This window comes from Ictalurus punctatus, chromosome 28 (genome assembly GCF_001660625.3).
Source record: "Ictalurus punctatus breed USDA103 chromosome 28, Coco_2.0, whole genome shotgun sequence".
NCBI lineage: Eukaryota > Metazoa > Chordata > Actinopteri > Siluriformes > Ictaluridae > Ictalurus > Ictalurus punctatus.
In genome coordinates, this window is record NC_030443.2 from 10450687 (window position 1) to 10470183 (window position 19497).

At 37.7% G+C, this 19497-nt stretch overlaps 2 protein-coding genes across 2 annotated transcripts; both read right to left on the minus strand.

The window, feature by feature from the left end:
• Positions 1-573: 573 nt before the first annotated feature.
• Positions 574-4676, minus strand: atp5l (ATP synthase, H+ transporting, mitochondrial F0 complex, subunit g). Its single transcript, NM_001201011.1, is given in 3 exon segments — positions 574-772; positions 4052-4212; positions 4582-4676. Coding segments are annotated over 3 exon segments (312 nt in total). The 5' UTR covers positions 4634-4676; the 3' UTR covers positions 574-673.
• Positions 4677-7685: 3009 nt separating this feature from the next.
• On the minus strand, positions 7686-19143 carry nherf4b (NHERF family PDZ scaffold protein 4b). Its single transcript, XM_017460323.3, has 12 exons — positions 19040-19143; positions 18481-18524; positions 16836-16863; positions 16471-16532; positions 16027-16238; positions 13573-13777; positions 11694-11830; positions 11097-11301; positions 10558-10754; positions 9068-9307; positions 8272-8499; positions 7686-8190 (listed from the first exon to the last, which is right to left on the minus strand). The coding sequence occupies exons 3-12, from the start codon at positions 16847-16849 to the stop codon at positions 8137-8139; spliced, it is 1554 nt and encodes a 517-aa protein (XP_017315812.1). The 5' UTR covers positions 16850-16863; positions 18481-18524; positions 19040-19143; the 3' UTR covers positions 7686-8136.
• Between the last annotated feature and the right edge of the window lie 354 nt (positions 19144-19497).

The following is a 19497-nucleotide window of genomic DNA, read 5'->3' on the forward strand; positions in this document are numbered from 1 at the left end:
GGAGAAGATCTGCAAAGAGGAGTGGGACAAAATCCCTCCTGAGATGTGTGCAAACCTGGTGGCCAACTACAAGAAACGTCTGACCTCTGTGATTGCCAACAAGGATTTTTAAACCAAGTACTAAGTCATGTTTTGCAGAGGGGTCAAATACTTATTTCCCTCATTAAAATGCAAATTAATTTATAACATTTTTGACGTGCGTTTTTCTGGATTTTCTTGTTGTTATTCTGTCTCTCACTGTTCAAATAAATCTACCATTAAAATTATAGACTGATCATTTCTTTGTCAGTGGGCAAACGTACAAAATCAGCAGGGGATCAAATACTTTTTTCCCCCCACTGTCTGTGTGTGTGTGTGTGTGTGTGTGTGTGTGTGTGTGTGTGTGTGTGTGTGTGTGTGTGTGTGTGTGTGTATATATATATATATATATATATATATATATATATATATATATATATATATATATATATATATATATATATATATATATATATATATATATATATATATATATATCACACACACACCTGTCATAACCCACTGTCCATCACTGTACTGAGCACATACATTTCATTGAACAATAGATATTTATTTAGTTCCTGGAGTCCAAGAAGTTCAAACTGGAAACAAGGGGCTTAGACAAATAGGTAATAAGCAACAAGACAGTCCACATTTATACATCATATCCCACAATGCCTCCTTTTCCAATGATCTCGCCAATGTAGAACCACATTAGAACTTCTGTGGCGACCAGACCATTCCTCAGAGCATCCTGTGGAAACAAGCGGGATTGTTAACGTCACAGTTAAAAAAAAACAAAAAACATTTAACCTAGTCACTAAGCAAATTATTATTAAGCTCTTATTTCCACAGTAACATGCACATGTATTCGTTTTATTCAGAATTTTAATTCCAAGTGACCCGTAAGTGAAGCAGAACACAGTTCATCCACAGAGCTAAGCAGTTGACAGCCTTACCCATAGACCCAACAGTAACTGCACAAGTCCATGGATCTGAACATCCAGTCAATTGTACAGAAACAAAAACTCAATTACAGTGCCTTGCAAAAGTATTCACCCTCCTTGGCATTTTTCCTATTTTGTTTCATTACAACCTATAATTTAAATAGAGTTTTATTTGGATTTCATGTAATGGACATACACAAAATAGTCCAAATTGGTGAAGTGAGATGAAAAAAAATAACCTGTTTTAAACAATTCTAAAAAATTACAAATGGAAGATTGGCGTGTACATATGTATTCACCCCCTTTCCTATGAAGCCCCTAAATAAGATCTGGTGCAACCAATTGCCTTCAGAAGTCACAATTAGTTCACTAAAGTCCTCCTGTGTCACATGATCTCATTATATATACACCTCTTCTGAAAGGCCTCAGAATCTGCAACACCACTGAGCAAGTGTACCACCAACCAAGCGGCACCATAAAGACAAAGGAGCTCTCCAAACAGGTCAGGGACAAAGCTGTGGATTAATACAGATCAGGGTTGGGTTATTAAATAAATAAATAAATAAATAAATAAATAAAATAATTTTAAATCAATCATCGAACATTTCACGAAGCACCATTAAATCCATTATTAACAAATGGAAAGAATATGGCACCACAACAAACCTGCCAACAGAGGGCCGCCTACCAAAACTCATGGACCAGGCAAGGAGGGCAATTCAGAGGGGCAATACAGAGACCAAAGATAACCCTGAAGGAGCTGCAAAGCTCCACAGTGGAGACCTGTGTATCTGTCCATAGGACCACCTTAAGCCGTACACTCCAGTGCTAGGCTTTATGGAAGAGTTGCCAGAAGAAAAAAAAGTCACTTCTTAAAAGAAAAACAGAAGCAAACACATTTACTGTTCTCCAAAAGGCATTTGGGAGAGTCCCCTAACATGGAACAAGGTACTCTGGTCAGAGGAGACTAAAATTGAGCTTTTTGGCCATCAAGGAAAATGTTAGGTCTAGTGCAAACCAAAGACTCAGATTATACCATCCCCACAATGTAGCATGGCAGTGGCGGCATCATGTTGTGTTGAGATGTTTTTCCATCAGCAGGGACTGGGAAACTGGTCAGAATTGTAGGAATGATGGATTGCGCTAAATACAGGAAAATTCTTGAGGGGAAACCTCAAGAATCTGTTTCAGTCTCCCAGAGATTTGAAACTGGGACAGAGGTTCACCTTACAGTAGGACAATGACCCTAAGCACACTGCTAAAGCAACACTAGTGGTTTAAGGGGAAACATTTAAATGTCTGGGAATGGCCTAGTCAAAGCCCAGACCTCAATGCAATTGAGAATCTGTGGTATGACAAAGACTGCTGTATACCTGCAGAAACCTTCCAGCTTGAAGGAGCTGGAGCAGTTTTGCCTTGAAGAATGTGCAAAAATCCCAATGGCTCGATGCTGGGAGGTTTGTATCAAATGATGAACCCTCCAAAAAATACATTTTAATTCTAGGGTGTAAGGCAAAAAAATAGGGAAAATACTTTTGCAAGGTACTGTAATTCATACATTTTCACTGTGAGCTGGTGGTCTGAAGCTACAGGAAGCACAAGCTTTGCAAAGTGAGCAGAGCAAGCGACACAAAAAAGGAGCAAATTTACCTTTATGCAAATTAAAAGCAAAATGGTGACTACGGATGGTGAAATTATTTAACCAAAATACAACAGTTCTAGTGTTTTCAGTTTTAATTTAGTGTCATAAAAATAAATAAATAAATAAATAAAAAAGCCTGTCAAATATCATCAAAAGCAAAATGGTGTTTTCAGCTCATTCTGACACTAATTCATTTTGATTCTGGGATGCATTAGATAGATAGTACACAATTTTGCAGCCCTTTCGAAAAGCACTGGGACGCATATTAAGTGGGGGGATAAACCCAGAAGGCACTGCATGGGGTAAAGAATACTCAATGCACTCTGCCATTAAATTAGGCAGGAAGGTGATCATTTCTTACACAGGGTAAACTAAGGCATTCCTTTAATTTACTCATTACATTTGTATTTCCCCAGCCTGTGTTAGGAGCCATTTATTATGATGAGGTTAAGACCAATTTGTTAGAAAATTAAATCAAATTTTACAACAAAATAAGGTGGCAAAAAAAAGGCCAGGGAGCACAGACAAAAACAGTTTCTGATCCAGTGCTAGATTTTTTTATTTATTTTAGTTTTAGGATTAATGATTTCCACAACATGTCAAATAAAAAGCTAATTATTTACATAAATATACTATTCATCATAGGAAAACTTATTTGCTAAAACAATATGTCCATGTATAAACAATTCCTTGGATAATAATTATTTATGGTGGCACCATGTTTATCGTCCGTTTTTTCAAATAGTCACTTTTTAAAGCGTTTAACAGGGGTGCATCCACGTCATTTTACACACTGGCTTGACTTGAAGCCAGACTTCCTTACTATCTTCAGTCATTTTGACAATGTGACATCCATACAACTATGCACTTCCATGCATGATTTTGTTACAGTTATGTGAAATTTTTTTTTTTGGACACAAGACAGTCACTGATTTTCATGATTAAAACATATTTAATTATTGTCTTGTCTGCACCAAAATAATATCCATCCATGTTCCATGGAACTCGGGGCACAAGGCGGGGTGCCAATCCATCACGCGTTACGCGTGCTCACCCGGATGAGGGCTGGGTTACGCGTGCTCACCCGGATGAGGGCTGGGTTACGCGTGCTCACCCGGATGAGGGCTGGGTTACGCGTGCTCACCCGGATGAGGGCTGGGTTACGCGTGCTCACCCGGATGAGGGCTGGGTTACGCGTGCTCACCCGGATGAGGGCTGGGTTACGCGTGCTCACCCGGATGAGGGCTGGGTTACGCGTGCTCACCCGGATGAGGGCTGGGTTACGCGTGCTCACCCGGATGAGGGCTGGGTTACGCGTGCTCACCCGGATGAGGGCTGGGTTACGCGTGCTAACCCGGATGAGGATTTGGTTAAGCGTGCTCAACCGGGTGAGGGTAGGGTTAAGCGTGCTCACCCGGATGAGGGCAGGGTTAAATGTACTCACCCGGACTGTGGTCTGACCCAGACGGCCAGCCTGGAAGGCCTTGGCGAGGTCGGACACTCCAGCTACTGCCTTCGAGATCTCGGCTGGGGAAGGTGGCACCAGCTCCACACGGGCATAGTACCAGAAGGTCGATAACCGGGGCTTCGAGTAGCTCACCGCGGCTGCAAAACCCGACACAAATAACAGTCATTACAAATCATATTCACAGTGATGCTCAAGTGCCGGTGCTGAACATATCATTCCCATGCCAAACAGATCCAGTGTCCTAAAGCTGACTTCTAGCTTTATATACTGGAACAATACACTAGCTGAATATTTAGTTAGCTAAGTAGTTAAGTGAGAACTTTATAAAACCACGAACTTCCATGTAACCGTTAACAAAATGTGTTTTCTGTTAGCAAGTTAGCTTCATAACATCACTGACGAAGCGGCCATTGCTTATCTACAAGACAAGCACTCTCCCTTCCTAGTTAGCTGTATAATTGTTATTTCTTTACCAAGTGTTTGCTTAGCTCACAAATAAATCTCACCCCCAACCAAAGATGGTACTTTAGCAACCAGTTTCTGTACCGCCTGAGCCATGGCTTCTCGATATGATAATTTGCAGCTCGTCTCTCGTTAGTACGGCTGCCCCTTCGGATGAATGTCACCTACAAGGAAGGACCTCTACGGTGAGAAGGTTAAACAAGTGCCTGACCTAAATTCCCAACGCGAGTACACAAACACAAAGGAAATGCTGAAAAGCTTATTTACTTTTATACACAAAATTTAATAAATAGTATTTATCTGAACTGATTTAATTAATATAATAAATCATGGAATTTTCTTATAATGGAAATAAGCGTTCAAGAATTGGGAGACGGCATATCATTGGCTTACTAACGCAGGGATGTGAAAGCGATCATAAGCGATAACTTCCACAAGGGGAGACTTCCGGGTTTCCAATGAAATTGAAATGGTTAAGGTTAAGCCAAGTAATAGAGTTGGAAATTTTATTTTGTTAAAAGGTTACATATATTAATGTAGATATGGCATTACTTATGAATACAGATCATATATATATATATATATATATATATATATATATGTGTGTGTGTGTGTGTGTGTGTGTGTGTGTGTGTGTGTGTGTGTGTGTGTGTGTGCATTTAATAAAATGTATCAGGGTTTCATAAAGAGTTGTCAAAGAGCAAGAAAATAAAGTCCCAAGAGCAGTTCCTTTACAAATTCTCAGTTTCGAGTCTAAAAAAAGATAAACTCAGAAGGAATATGTAAAGGCACAAAAGGAAAATAAATGTCCTGTGATTGGTCTCTTCATCGTGCATTTAATGCAACAATACTTTAATCCTTTTAAATAATTCTTATATACCTCTGTACATTCATTCCACTTTCACTGCACAAACTGTATATAACCTACATAGCACATTATGTACTTCCATTTACACAGAACTGTACCTCTGTAAATAGCATGTCTGTGTGTATGTGTGTGTGTGTATATATATATATATATATATATATATATATATATATATATATATATATATATATATATATATATATATATATATATAGTGTGTGTGTGTGTGTGTGTGTGATATTCCTTTTTTTCTGCACTGGAAGCTCCTGTCACCAAGACAAATTCCTGTGTGTGGACACATACTTGGCAATAAAGCTCATTCTGATTCTGTTGTCCTCCTTTAAAACATGCATTCATCACACATCTAAAAATGTATCATGAACAAGGTAAGATCTATGCAGTATTTTTAAAGCGGTTGTTTTACTTTGTTAGGAACATACTTATATCAGTGTATCCAGAGTGACCTCGAGTTCTGACTTTGTTGGACTGACCATTCAGTGGTTCCTACAGGAATAGTTGCTGTGGTTTAAAATGATTATTGCATTTCTTTTTAAAATTGAATATGTCAGCACCATTAACATCCATTCATTTTCTGTACAGTGTATCGTACACAGGGTCATGGGGAGCCTGGAGCCTATCCCAGGGGACTCAGGGCATGAGGCGGGGTACACCCTAGCCAGAGTGCCAACCAGTCACAGGACACAATCACACACCCGGTCACACACTATGGACAATTTAGAGATGCCAATCCGCCTACAGTGCATATCTTTGCACTAGGGGAAGAAACTGGAGTACCCAGAGGAAACCTCCAAACATGCAAACTCTGTACACACCCCCTTACATACACACCTGCATGCATAGCCTTAATTAAAGAAAGAAAACCACCAGGGATAAAGTCACAAACCTTAGGCCAGAAAACTGCTTGACAGGAGCCACTGTCAGTGAAATTGCAGTAGTGTTTCCATTACAGTAGGATTAATGTAATTGTTTACAAGTCTTATAAAAAAGTGAGTGATTGTTTTTGCAAACCAAAAATAATAATGGTTAACCTATTGGAATTATGGTCTTGAATTTCTTCAATTTGTACATAATCTGTCTGACTGTGGATTGGAGGAGTCCAAACTCTTTAGAGATGGTTTTGTAAACCTTTTCTAGCCTGATGTGCATCAACAACTCTTTTCCCTGAGGGCCTTAGAACTCGCCTTTGTTCATGCCAGAATACACTTCCACAAACATGTATTGTGAAGATCAGACTTTGATAGAGTCCTGTTCTTTAAATAAAACCTGTGCTCTGGTAAATGGTAATATTGGATCATTTTCCTCAATAAATAATTGTCCAAGTATAATATTTTGGCTCATTTGTTTAATTGGGTTATCTTTGTCTACTTTTAGGACTTCTAATGATGATTGAAATGATGTATGAAAATCTAATGAAGTTTTAGGTCATATTTATGCAGATATATAAAAAAAATTCTAAAGGGTTCCCAAACTTTCGAGCGCCACTGTATATGTATTAAAATAGTTTTTAAAAATGTGTTTTGAATGTAAATTTGCATATCAAATGCAATAAAATAATTTTTGTAGTAACATAATTAAAAAATGCTAAAAACAAAACAAAACAAAAACCACGCAGAAGTGCAATAAAGGACTTGACATTCGCTTTCTTGAGTCCATCCCAGTCAGTTAATCTCAGGGCACCATGGACACACACATACACACCTAGGGGCACTTTAGCATATCCAACCCTCCGACCTGTTTATGGGAGGTGGGAGGACCCCAGAGAGGAGAACCCTGCATAGACTTGAACAAGGGCAAATCATAATGACATGGAGGATTTCAGTTCACTGCTCCTATTTTGCATACACTACGGAAAATAACAAAATTAAATACTTTGTGTATTGAAATTAAGTGTTTGGGATTTTAAAGGGTCAGCATGTTTGCCTTGCACCTCCAGGGTTGGGGGTTGGAATCCCACCGCCACTTAGCTTGCATGTTCTCACCATGCTTCAGGGGTTTCCTCCAGGTACTCCGGTTTCCTCTCTCAGTCCAAAGACATGTTTTGTAGGTTGATCAACATATATAAATTGCCTGTAGTGTTTGAATGTGTGTGAGATTGTGCCCTGCAATGGGTTGGCTCCCCATCCAGGGTGTCCCCCACCTTGTGCGCCAAGTTCCTTGCGATAGGCTCAAGGCTTCCTGCAACCTTGTGTAGGATAAGCAGTATGGAAAATGAATGGATGGATTTTTAAGTGCAGGAATTCTTGGTGCAGGAATGCAATGTGTAGATAAAATATAATCTTTATTGGTTTAGACAGAAACAGCAGCAATTTAAATTAAACATTTTTCACAAACCAGTGTAAATTGAAAGTAAGGTAGGTAGTATAACAGAATGAAGCATAAGTAGTGCCTATGCATTTGACTGATTGTGTGTGTTATTTATCTATTTTTTTATTTGACATGTTTTGTGTATTTTGCTAGAGAGAGTTACACTGCGGTGAACTGAGTAAAACATCTCGGAACAAAAAGTAGAGTTCAGTGGTTTATTTAAAAGACTAACTAAAATCAGAGCAGCAAGAAAAGAAGTAATAAGCATGGCTCTGACAAAAAGTGCCAAGTTTTACTTGGGTAATCAACAGTCATCTAAACTTCCACCCCAGTGATGTTACATTTCCCAGCATTGTTGTTCATTGGATTTGAATGCACTTCCCAAATCCTCAGGAAGGAACTTGCATTACTCGTCGGGATCAGACTGCTGTGTGGCTGATGAGCTCTCATGGTCCTGCACCTGCAATAAATGAAGCTGATTCCTGTATAATGTCTGGGTATGGGTTTTGTATATGTTTGAGTACATTTCTGTAAATCATACCTCCTCAGAGGCCTTTGCTACTTTTTGAGAGGTGATGGGCTTTCCAGTCTTTTTCATCCAGTCATAACCTGGTCTGTCCATCACTAACATGGAGAGAGAGCTGCCTCCTTTCTTCATGAGTAAAATCACATCTTCTAAACACTCCTCCTCTACATTCTGTCCATTCACCTCCACCAGTACATCACCCTGCAGGAGGCCAGAACTTTCTCCTGGGCCTCCAGGTGCCACCTGCAATGAATAGAAAATAAGTAAGAACTAAAACACAACAGGACATACTGTTCTAGATAAGTAATTAAGGGTGATGTGATGTGTTAACCCCCAAAGTTGCATTAAATTTTTTTTTAAAAAGCTAATTAAAGAACAGGTTATGCGTTTTATCTGTTTGTAGTTAAATGTAGCATGGAATGTCTGTGAAACAAGTTAGTTCCTGTTATCATGAACGCATTGTTATAAAACCTTGCAGCTGTAACTATTGTCTGGACAGTGGTGTTTTAGAAAATAAACACCTTCTGACCAATCAGACTTGAGCATTCAACAGTGATTTAGTATAATATAATATAATATAATATAATATAATATAATATAATATAATATAATATAATATAATATAATATAATTTAATATAATATAATATAATACATATTTCACAGATATCACATATCCTTTTACGTTAGTTATGTTATCCATGAATCATCTGTATCCTGTGATTATCTAAATCCTTCGAGCTACTTATTAAATTTTTCCTATGTCTGGCCAAAGAAAGCATCTATTAAAGGCACAGAGAATTATTTTATACCTGGTTGATAAATGTGCCAGGTTTCTGTTGGACCCAACCCAAATGGAAGCCGAATCCAATAGGGCTTCTCTGTAGTACACACAGTCTTGGTTTGGGCTCAACTTCCAGCTCCTCCTGGGCTTCAACTGAGGACACTGACCACTTCAGAACTGTTGGACTCTGTTCCTGTGGAGTCGACTTCCCCTGCTGCTCCTTCCCAGAGGAATGATCTTCACAGAACAGCAGGGGAGACAGACCCAGCTGGGAAAATATTAAGGAAGACAGTCGGGAATAAATAAAGTTAAGCTTTAACATCTAGGCTTTTAAATAGCATACAGGGCACATAAATGGAATTTATATAATCATTAATTCAATTTAACATATTGCGTGAGCTCTGAATCATAAAATATGACAAAGTAAAAGACACAATAAATGCCATGGCTAGGTGAATAACTAATACCGCATATGAAACATGCATGGGATGAAATCACTACCTTTCCTTAAAAAATCAGAAACGTTTCATTCATTAAACGTGCATGCTATAGAGGAATTTGACTTCATTTGGATTTGAATTTAATATTAATTCAAGAGCAACATGTTTTTTTCTCTCGGTTTATAATTAAATTTTTAAAAATGCAAATTTATTTACATTTAGTTACATTTAGATGTGGAACGTCCATGAATGGAGTTTCGATTATCACTCACGTTTCAACAGCTATAAACAATCGTTCCCTCATCAGCCTCTCTTTTTTGCATGCATTACAGAGAAACTGGAAAGTCCTCGATCTTGAAGACTTTCCTGTGTTAGGAAATCTTAAATATTCTGCATTACCTTTGACAGTTACAGAAACACTGAAGCTGTAGACTCCTTCCAAAAGTACTAAATGAACATCTCCTCACAGAAAACTTTGCCAAATCTATAATTACACATTTTGAAAATTTGTTTATGTGGCATGTCTGCCATACAAGCTCTTGTGTAAATTGTTTCTATAGAAAGCGTAATGGATTAGAATGATCAGATCAATAGAAATCTGTGATTTGACTTGGCATTAATGTCAGAGCTGCTGTTACTGAAAATTGACACCTTCTGACCATTCAGATTCGAGAATTCAACAGTGCTGTGGTATAAATATAATCAAGCCATAGCATGACTGAATGAGTGTAAGTGATAAGCATGAGACCTACTGCATATGAATATTGGGACTGGAATGATACAGTGGTGTGCAAAAGTTTGGGCACCCCTGGCCAATGAAATATTTTGTTGCTTTTTGAAAAAAGTAAACACCTCTGCAGCAAAATATAGAAAAAACAATTTTTTCTGCAAATATTAATGCACAGTTACTTTGAACTTAAAAAATTTAAAAAAAAAAAACAATAATAAAAAAAAAAGTAATTGTGCATGTGCAAAAGTTTTATCTGCAGGTGTAATACAGACCTTAAATAATGATAAAATAATAAACAAATTATATTATAATATTGTGTTATCTACCGGATCTGTCAAACTCACCCACCTTAGTGTAGAAATCTTGGCCTTCTATGGTCATAGTGGTGAAGCTGACTTGCTGTCCACTCTCTCTGACTTTGCTGACAACTTCCTCATGAGACAGATGAGCAACAGACTCCCCATTCACCTCCATCAGGATCTCCCCATCCTTAATATCTCCCACTTCTGCAGGACTGCCTGCATCAACCTCCCGCACCATATGAACTAGATTAACACAAGCATAATGATTGAAATATTATGGCCAACCATAATTGGACACTCAAGATATCCCAGTGTTTTAGCTGGCTATTTCAGATCACATCTTACTGACCACTCCAGACCCTCAATTTATATTTCCACCAATTATTCAGATATTCATATTAAGTATTGCGATGCATATGGTGTCTAGTGAAAATGTTTTTAAGTATTGTCATATGATATTTTTGCCATACTTGCCCATCATTATGTATTATTATAGAGTTTTAAAAGCTGTGTCACATGAAGCATGTTGTAACATAATTATCACAATAACAATAGTGCACGCATGCTTGAGTGATTGTCTAGCACCTTTGCGTCCTGTTGATATTTTTTCATGCCTAAGCAGGAAACCATAGCCATCTGGCCCCTGTACCAGGTGTACTCTTTTGGGTTTGTATGGCATGCTCTGGGCATCAGCCATGGCTGGCAGAATGGCCATCTTTCTACTGATGTAGTTCTTCTCACTCTTGCTGTCTATCACCAGGACAGTCATGTGATCACTGCATTTCTTCACCTAAACAGAAAAGGTATTATGCATTAGCTATTCGAGATTGTGGTGCTGTGCTAATGTTTGGACAACTAAATGAGCGTTGTACAAAAGGTGTTACAGCTCTATTCAGTTACAAAGGAATATGACACACTAAATATTAAATCCCCAATAAAGAATAGCTGAAATAGCACTAGCACTCTAATTAGCTTTAAGCAGTTAGGGCTCTGGATTACTGATTGTGAGTTTGAAACCTGGTAATGCCAAGTTGTAAATGTTGGGCCCTTAAACCAAGCCCTTAAGCCTCATCTGTCCAGCTCAATCGTAAGTTGTAAATACAGTGTCTGCAAAATGAGTAAATGTAAATTTATGCATTGTATTTTGCAGCAGTTAGAAAATAAGCACTTATACATGCCTACCATCTTGTTAATAGCAGAATGAGTGAGTTCACAAGCCATGGCACCATTGATCCAAACCAGCAGGTCTCCTTTTCTCAGTCCTGCCTTCTCAGCAGGGCTTCCTGTTATTGGACTTATAGAGAACTTCCCTTTCTCACCTACAGAGGGCACACACTGCATAAAACTAACACGCCACGTATTAGATTTTTGGTATGACCACTGTCATGTTTCATAGGGTTGAGGCCAAAGGTTTACATACACCTAGGCTCAAGATATTCAAACTCCACACATTTCATGTTATCATACATTACTGTTGGCAAGTCCAATAGTCCAATGTCATTTTAAAACTATCAATTAGACACAGTCTTATTCCAGCTTTAATTCACTATATTAGAATTCCAGTGGGTCAAAAAATGTGCATACAAGAGCTGACAGTCTCTTTAAACAATCTGGAGGATTCCATCTGATTGGCCAAATATAATTATGAAAAATGGAAGCTGGGAGATGGGAAATAGGAGCGTACCTGTGGCTGTAAGAGCCTACAGTTTGAGACTTTTTACCCTTGAGATCATAGAAAAATCCAAGCAACTCAGCCAAGAAAAAAAAAGTTGTATTGTAAGTTCTATTATTTTATGGCAATGTTTCAATCTCTGCTCTTGCCCTCTTGACTGCTACAGTCATCTGACATCTTTTAGAGGACCTCAATGGAAATAAACCTATTGGCTTTATTGTGCTTTTATTTTCAATAATTTTAAATGCTTGTAAGTTCTAGATCAATGGTGTCTTATATGTGTTTTATGTAATTATCAAATCATTTTTTCTATATCTACATATCTATAAATCTGGTTCATCCTTTGGAGCAATTTCCAATCAAATAAAGGTACCATGAGTACCTGTACAAACCACTGTATGCAAATTAACTCCCATGGATGACCAAACTTTGATCTGAAAGGTTCAAACAAACCCCAAGACACCAACAACGTGAAAGACTGAAAGAGTTTGAGACATCAGCTTTTAATCTGAAGAACAGCATCATCATGATTTCAGGGTGTTTTGTTGGAAAAGGCACTGGTGTGCTTAAAAAATTTAAATCATGAGGTAGGAGGATTATCTAGAAATATTGAAGCAAAACCTCAAGAAATTAGGCAGAAAGTTATGACTTGGTCACAACAGGGTTTTCCAGCAGTAACAAAATGGCTTAAATGAAACAAAATGAACGTATTGGTGTGGCCATCACAAAGCCCTGACCTAAATCCTAAAGAAAATTTGTGGACTGAACTAAAATGCTTGTATGAGCAAGGAGGCCCAAAACCTGAATTATACCAGTTCTGTCAATGAGCAAAAATTATCCATCCATCCATCCATCTTCTATACCACTTATTCTTCCTTCAGGGTCACGGGGAAACCTGGAGCCTATCCCAGGGAGCATTGGGCACAAGGCGGGGTACACCCTGGACAGGGTGCCAATCCATCACAGGGAGCCAAAATTATTGTGAGAAGTATAGTGGAAGGGTACTACAAGCACTTGATTGACGTTTAAGTATTTAAAGGCAATGCCACCAAATGCTAACATAGTTTAAGTAAACTAGTGATCCACTGAAAATCTGATACAGTAAATAAACACTGAAATAAATGTCATTTATCTATTATTTAGAAATGACTTCTAATGGAAATAAAGTAGGTACCCTAATTGACTTAACACAGGAAATGTATGGTAACATGGTAACATGAAATGCATGGAGTTTGGATGTCTTTAGCCTATGTTTATGTAAACATTTGGCCTCAATTGTACCACTAAATCCTAAATCCTAAATGTAGCTTTGCAATACAATCAGTGTGAACATAAAGAAACAGTACAGCTTACATATTCTGTAAATATGACTCCATAAGGATTACTCACCCTCCACTGGATGGATGCTCAAGCCCAGGCCACTCACTGGGTTTCTTATGATATGGCAGAAACGAGGAGGATTCCACTCCTCACCGCGCTGAGCTTTGCACAGTTCCTTCAGGTTCCAGCCCTGAGCCACAGCCTGCTCGTATTCATCACTACTCAACAGCAGGAGGCACAGCTGAGGCCCACTCATCTGGATCCTGCGGGCAACCTGCAAAAAAGAGACATAAAGCGTGGCATCAGAGCAGACATTAAAGATAAACACTAAAGTGCTGTTGACGTTGAGACTGCATAAATGAAATGCAAAATGTTTATGTTCTGTTTGGGCCAAAATCACAATTTTATAATATAACATGATTTATATAATTTCATATATTCACTAAAAATGGAGCAATACTTAAACATATTTTTCCAACATAAAACGCTATGTACTTGCGTTAATTTCTCTAATGATTAAAAAAAATCCCCATTATAAACATCCTGTTCACATTACAATAACAACATTGTAAATAAATGTATAAATAATTTTTTTTTGTCTCTGTCACATACCATCACATAACAAACCATCTGTCACATACCATCAACCAAGTGTGCAAAAACCTTGAAGCCCCTGACAACATGGTTTCAAATGTGAAAAACAAAACAAAATAAATAAATAAATAAAATAAAATTCTTATGGAATTAATTATCTGTCATTTAATAAGCACTTACCAATGTTAACTAAAGAAATATATTATATACCACTAAATACAATTTAATTATAACTAAGAGCTACCCCTTCCTGATTAAAAATATATGGGCACGTCAGAGGCTTTTACATTTATAACATTGTGAGATTTGATTATTCAAAAGTGAAAAACATTGTCAGTCTAGTGCTCAAGTGAAAACAACAAGTATTATTGTTGTTATTATGTTTAATTAATCAAAAGTACAGCTTGCCTACCACTTAACAGCATTAGGTGTCATGATTATCTCAGTTGTAGTGCTGCCACTATGCCTTTCACCATTAACAGAAATGTGAGGTATAACATACACACCATTACCACATATATACTATTACAGTAAAATAGTGTACATAAAAAGTTTGTTTTTTTTGTGGTTAGGGTAAATGGGGAGCTGATAGAAACAGATGGTTAATTCTGATTGGTACTTTGTTGGTCTGATATCACCTTTACCAAACATAGTCCAGTCCAACTATAATTGTACAGAAGAAGAGTGCAGAACAATTTAGAAATTTAGAAATTTCTTAACTATTGCAGTCAGTGGTAAATTCACCACAGATGTTATAGATAGACACTACACTAAGAAGCTAATTATGAGAATAAGTAGACACTGGTCATAAAATATATGGTTTTCTACTGGAAAAGGTTGAAGATACCCATTTCCATGGGTCAAGAACAAGGCAGTTCACCTTTTAGAAAAAAAAAAAACAATTTAGAAAAAAAGAATAATGGTCCATGCTAAAATACTAATATAAGAACATTATATTCATTGCTAGGTTGTGGAGGGTTAAAATAGCTACAGTCATGTGGAAAAAAATGTACACTCCATGGAAACTGTTGTGTTTTTTTTTTTTTTTTTACATAATTGGATGAGCAAACATTTGATCCTCTTTGAAACAGTGAATATTAATAAATAAATTTTTAAAAAAAAACTTTTACTCAACTGTTCAAGATTGGGTGCCTGTGAACCTGCTTAGAACCTGCTTAGGGAGTGCAGGTGGAACCTGTCTTATATATACCCCTCTCATATCTAGTGGCTGGTGTTCCCTTTGTTATTGAGGTGTGTGGTGTTATCATGCCAAGATCTAAAGAGTTCTATAAGGCCTTCACAGAAAAGGTTGTGGATGCCTATGAGTCTGACCTGACCAAAGACAGCTTTTCAGGAGAAGCACTTCAATCAACTGTGAAGCATGGTGGTGGAAATGTTATGGTTTGGGGTTGCTTTGCTGCCTCAGGGACTGAACAGCTCACAGTCATTGATTCAACTATAAATTGTGCATCACATCAAAGAGTGCTTGAAGATGATGTGAGGCCATCTGTCCAAAAGTTGAAGTTGAACCGAAAGTGGACCTTTCAACAGGATGATGATCCTAAACACACTAGCAAATCCACCAAGGAATGGCTCAAAAAGAAGAAATGGAGGGTTATGCAATGGCCTAGTCAAAGTACTAAAGGTGTGTAGTACTTTCTTTTTCCACAGAAGAATCAGATCTATTGATATTTCTGTTGAATAAATGACTGAAAAACCTAATTTTCCTTGTGATTTTGTTCAAGTGTAGCACCTTTATTAACAGGTACTGTTTCAAAGATGAACCAAAGGTTGCTTGTCCAAATATTTCAATAAAGCCAACAATTTCCATTGGGGTGTACTTATTTTTTTCACATGACTGTATATTCCAGATATCTTTCTCAGCATGGGCCATTGACCTACATGACCTCAGGATTCCTGTTCTCTCACCTCCATATGTTCGATGTCGTCCACAAACTGTTCATTAACCTCCAGGAGACGATCCCCGTCCCTCAATCCACTCCTCTCGGCCACCCCATGTAATTCCACCTGCCGGATCACATGACCTGGTCGTCCTTTCTCCAAGCGCAGATGGAAGCCGAAATTCTCTCCCTCTTCTCTTTTCAGCACACATACCCGGGGCAAGGGGCCAGTAAACTTCACTATAGGTCAAGATTAGTAGTCTTAAATGGGGTATTTTATATAGTAAATATAGTACAACAAGCTGTTCTATTGTATGTCTAATGTTCAAGTCAATCAGAATTCAAATCAGATATCTAAGGAGCAAAGTTCATGCATTTACTTTGCAATAGGAAACCAATAAATGTCAAAGCCAAAAATTGGTCTAAAGCAAAAACAAGAAAACAAAAACAATGTTAACTAAACTTTACATACCCACATCTTCAGAAATGACCATGGCTGGATTGTCTACTCCTTCCTTCGGATTGAAGACAAATCTGCTTGGCACACATTAATAGAAGAGATTGTGCCAACGATAAGTGCTCATAATCCTCATACTAAGAACCAATGGAATAAAAAGTGGCTCAATAAAATCGTAAAGCTGTCAGCTATCATCACGATCACTCACTCACACACACACAGGCTGAACATTATACTGTAAAATATGTCAGTATATCTGTCCCCATGCCTGTGCAAGAGGGTTCAAAGTTGAATCCTCAGATAGAGTGAGCAGGCGTGAATATGTGTTATCCAGTGAACATAAACAATAAGAGTTTTAAAAAAGGTAGTTTGCAACTTACTCTGTCAACTCCATGGCATTTCCTAGCACTATAATAAAACAGAAAGACTAGTGACTAAGAATAGGGAAATGACAAGAATCATACACTGTTACACTGACCACAAAATTATATTAGAATCTGCAAACAAAGGACACTGCTCAGGCAACAGACATGTAGTTTTAATAGTAATACATTTCACTGCGTATGCTGATCCTAAATCAGTCAATCTGGACAAACATTCATGTCTCTCAAACTCTACATAACTCTATGTGACCTGCCATGCAACTTCCTCATTGGCCGCTCAAACTATCCTGAATGTCATAAATAATCAGTGATCCTGTTGTGGCAGGCCACATTTCAATAAGCTTTGATATTATTCTGTCTCTCTGTGGGGTCAAATGTGTACTATCTATTTCATAAGGATTCATTTGTGAAATTCTGACTGAGTCAAGCGAAAGAAATTTCATGTTGCTATATCAAATCCCTGTTCACCTGAAGTCTAAGCTTAAAACGTATTTGTTTACTCAAGCCTACCCTGACTAGATTCTGTTCTACTACTTCGCAGTCATAATTATCTTTTTTCTCCCTCTCTCCTTTCGCCGAGCCCCACACGAATTTATGGAGATACTAGAGATCCAGATCCTTTCTGCCTCTGGATGGAGCTCAAATCTTCTTTAATTCCAGACTGCTGGGACTACGGCTGCTCCTAATGCCATACAGACTTCATATAAATCCATAATGAACTTTTTCACACTAACTGTTGTTACCCAGATGAGGATGGGTTCCCTTCTTAGTCGGGTTCCTCTCAAGGTTTCTTCCTCTTAAAACATCTTAGGGAGTTTTTCCTTGCCACCGTCGCCACTCAGTGGCTTGCTCAGTTGGGATAAATTCGCACCTTTAATATCTGTATACCATGTTGATATTTCTGTAAAGCTGCTTTGAGACAATGTCTATTGTAAAAAGCGCTATACAAATAAAATTGAATTGAATTGAATTGAATTAATTGTCCTGTTCATTGACCATAGACTGCACTATCACCCCGAACACGCAATATCCTACCATGCCCAATTTGACAATAGTTTTTGTTGTTGTTGTTATTAGTGTAATAGTTAGTTTCATTTGGAATTTCTGTAGTACATGACTGTAGAGTCCAAGAATCATAGGTGAACGATGTTTACCTATGTGTTATGACATCTCTAACCATGCGATTACACCTACAATTAAAATAGGCACTTTTGCATAGAAATACATTAATTCGTGGCGCATGTGGAGACATAAAATCAATTTTAAGGATCACAAATGACAGAATCTTTGTAATGCAACATAAAAATATTGGTAGTAAATCTGATTGTGTTAATAGAAAACAACTTTGCAGTTCATTTTGAGGCTAGATATGATGAGAGAAAAGCACAGAAATAGACAGAGCTCCACAAATGTATCTTAAATGTAACAGTCACAGGAGATATTAGAGAAGGAGCTAAGATAAGCAACTGATAAATAAATCACTGATTAAAAAAAATACACATGCTTGCACGTGTCAAAAACAAAAGGCTGTATTCATTACACTGTTACACAATGTAACTCTGCAATTCAGAGAAAGTGCATCCAAGCTTGACTGACATTTAAAGCAAATAGCAAATATATTTGACCTATATTTCAATCAAACCTTTGTTGTTCGCTGTACTCTCAAACCACTGAAATGCACAGATCCTGAAGAGAAAAGATTTGTGTAAATATCAATTCATAGTATTATTACATAAAGCTAAGCAACTTCTCTACCAATAAAGGTTAGGAGGGGAAATTTGTACTAATATGAAGTGACTGTAAATGACACTGGTTGTGAAGAAATCGTAGCATCCAAGTTTCCCAAGCAACAATTTTTTTCTGTCATCTTTTCTCAAATATTATAAAACTTTGCCATTGCCAAGATAACATAACTCTAAAATCAATGTCTAAAATAAGTCACATCATATATCCAATATCGGAACATCATGCAGACAGTTTTTTGCAGAAAAGAAGGAACAAATGTACTCCCTCCATGAATATTTCATTAGGATCTGTAAGAAGTTAAGGTATCAAGTCGATAGTAATAATACTGAGCCATGCAGTACCCAATAATAACGAGAAGATAAAGAAGGGAAGACAAAAGAAAAGCAACTCCTTGCTCACAAGCAGTAATAAAGGTGGGGTTTAAAAAACAACTAAAAATGTATTTAAATAGTTACCTGCAGATTGAGTTAGTCTCATAATGGTTGGAATGTGTGTGTGTATGTGTGTGTTTCCACTATCTGACTAAGAAAAGCACCTCCTCTTCCAGGGCTACACACAGAACAAGGCTTCATTTAATGGTTAATCTTGCTTCTCTCTCTCTCTCTCTCTCTCTCTCTCTCTCTCTCTCTCTCTCTCTCTCTCACACACACACACACACACACACACACACACACACACACACACACACACTCACTCACTGTCTGTCTCTGTATGTACTTTAATAAGGGACATGCTGTAACAGTCCACACACACACACACACACACACACACACACACACACACACACACACACACACACACACAAACATACAGGCCAAAGCTGTTGTGATTTATTGTGCATTCCTCTTACTGGAGCAGGATGTAATCATAAATCACAACAAACCAGACAAGTATTCTTCTTCTTCTACTACTA

Excerpts from the sequence above, each read along its gene's own strand:
- nherf4b (XM_017460323.3), bottom strand. Across the intron at positions 16,239-16,470 it reads GGTCATTTCTGAAGATGTGG|TGAAGTTTACTGGCCCCTTG; the intron begins GTATGTAAAGTT and ends CTTGACCTATAG. Across the intron at positions 13,778-16,026 it reads ACGACATCGAACATATGGAG|GTTGCCCGCAGGATCCAGAT; the intron begins GTGAGAGAACAG and ends TCTTTTTTGCAG.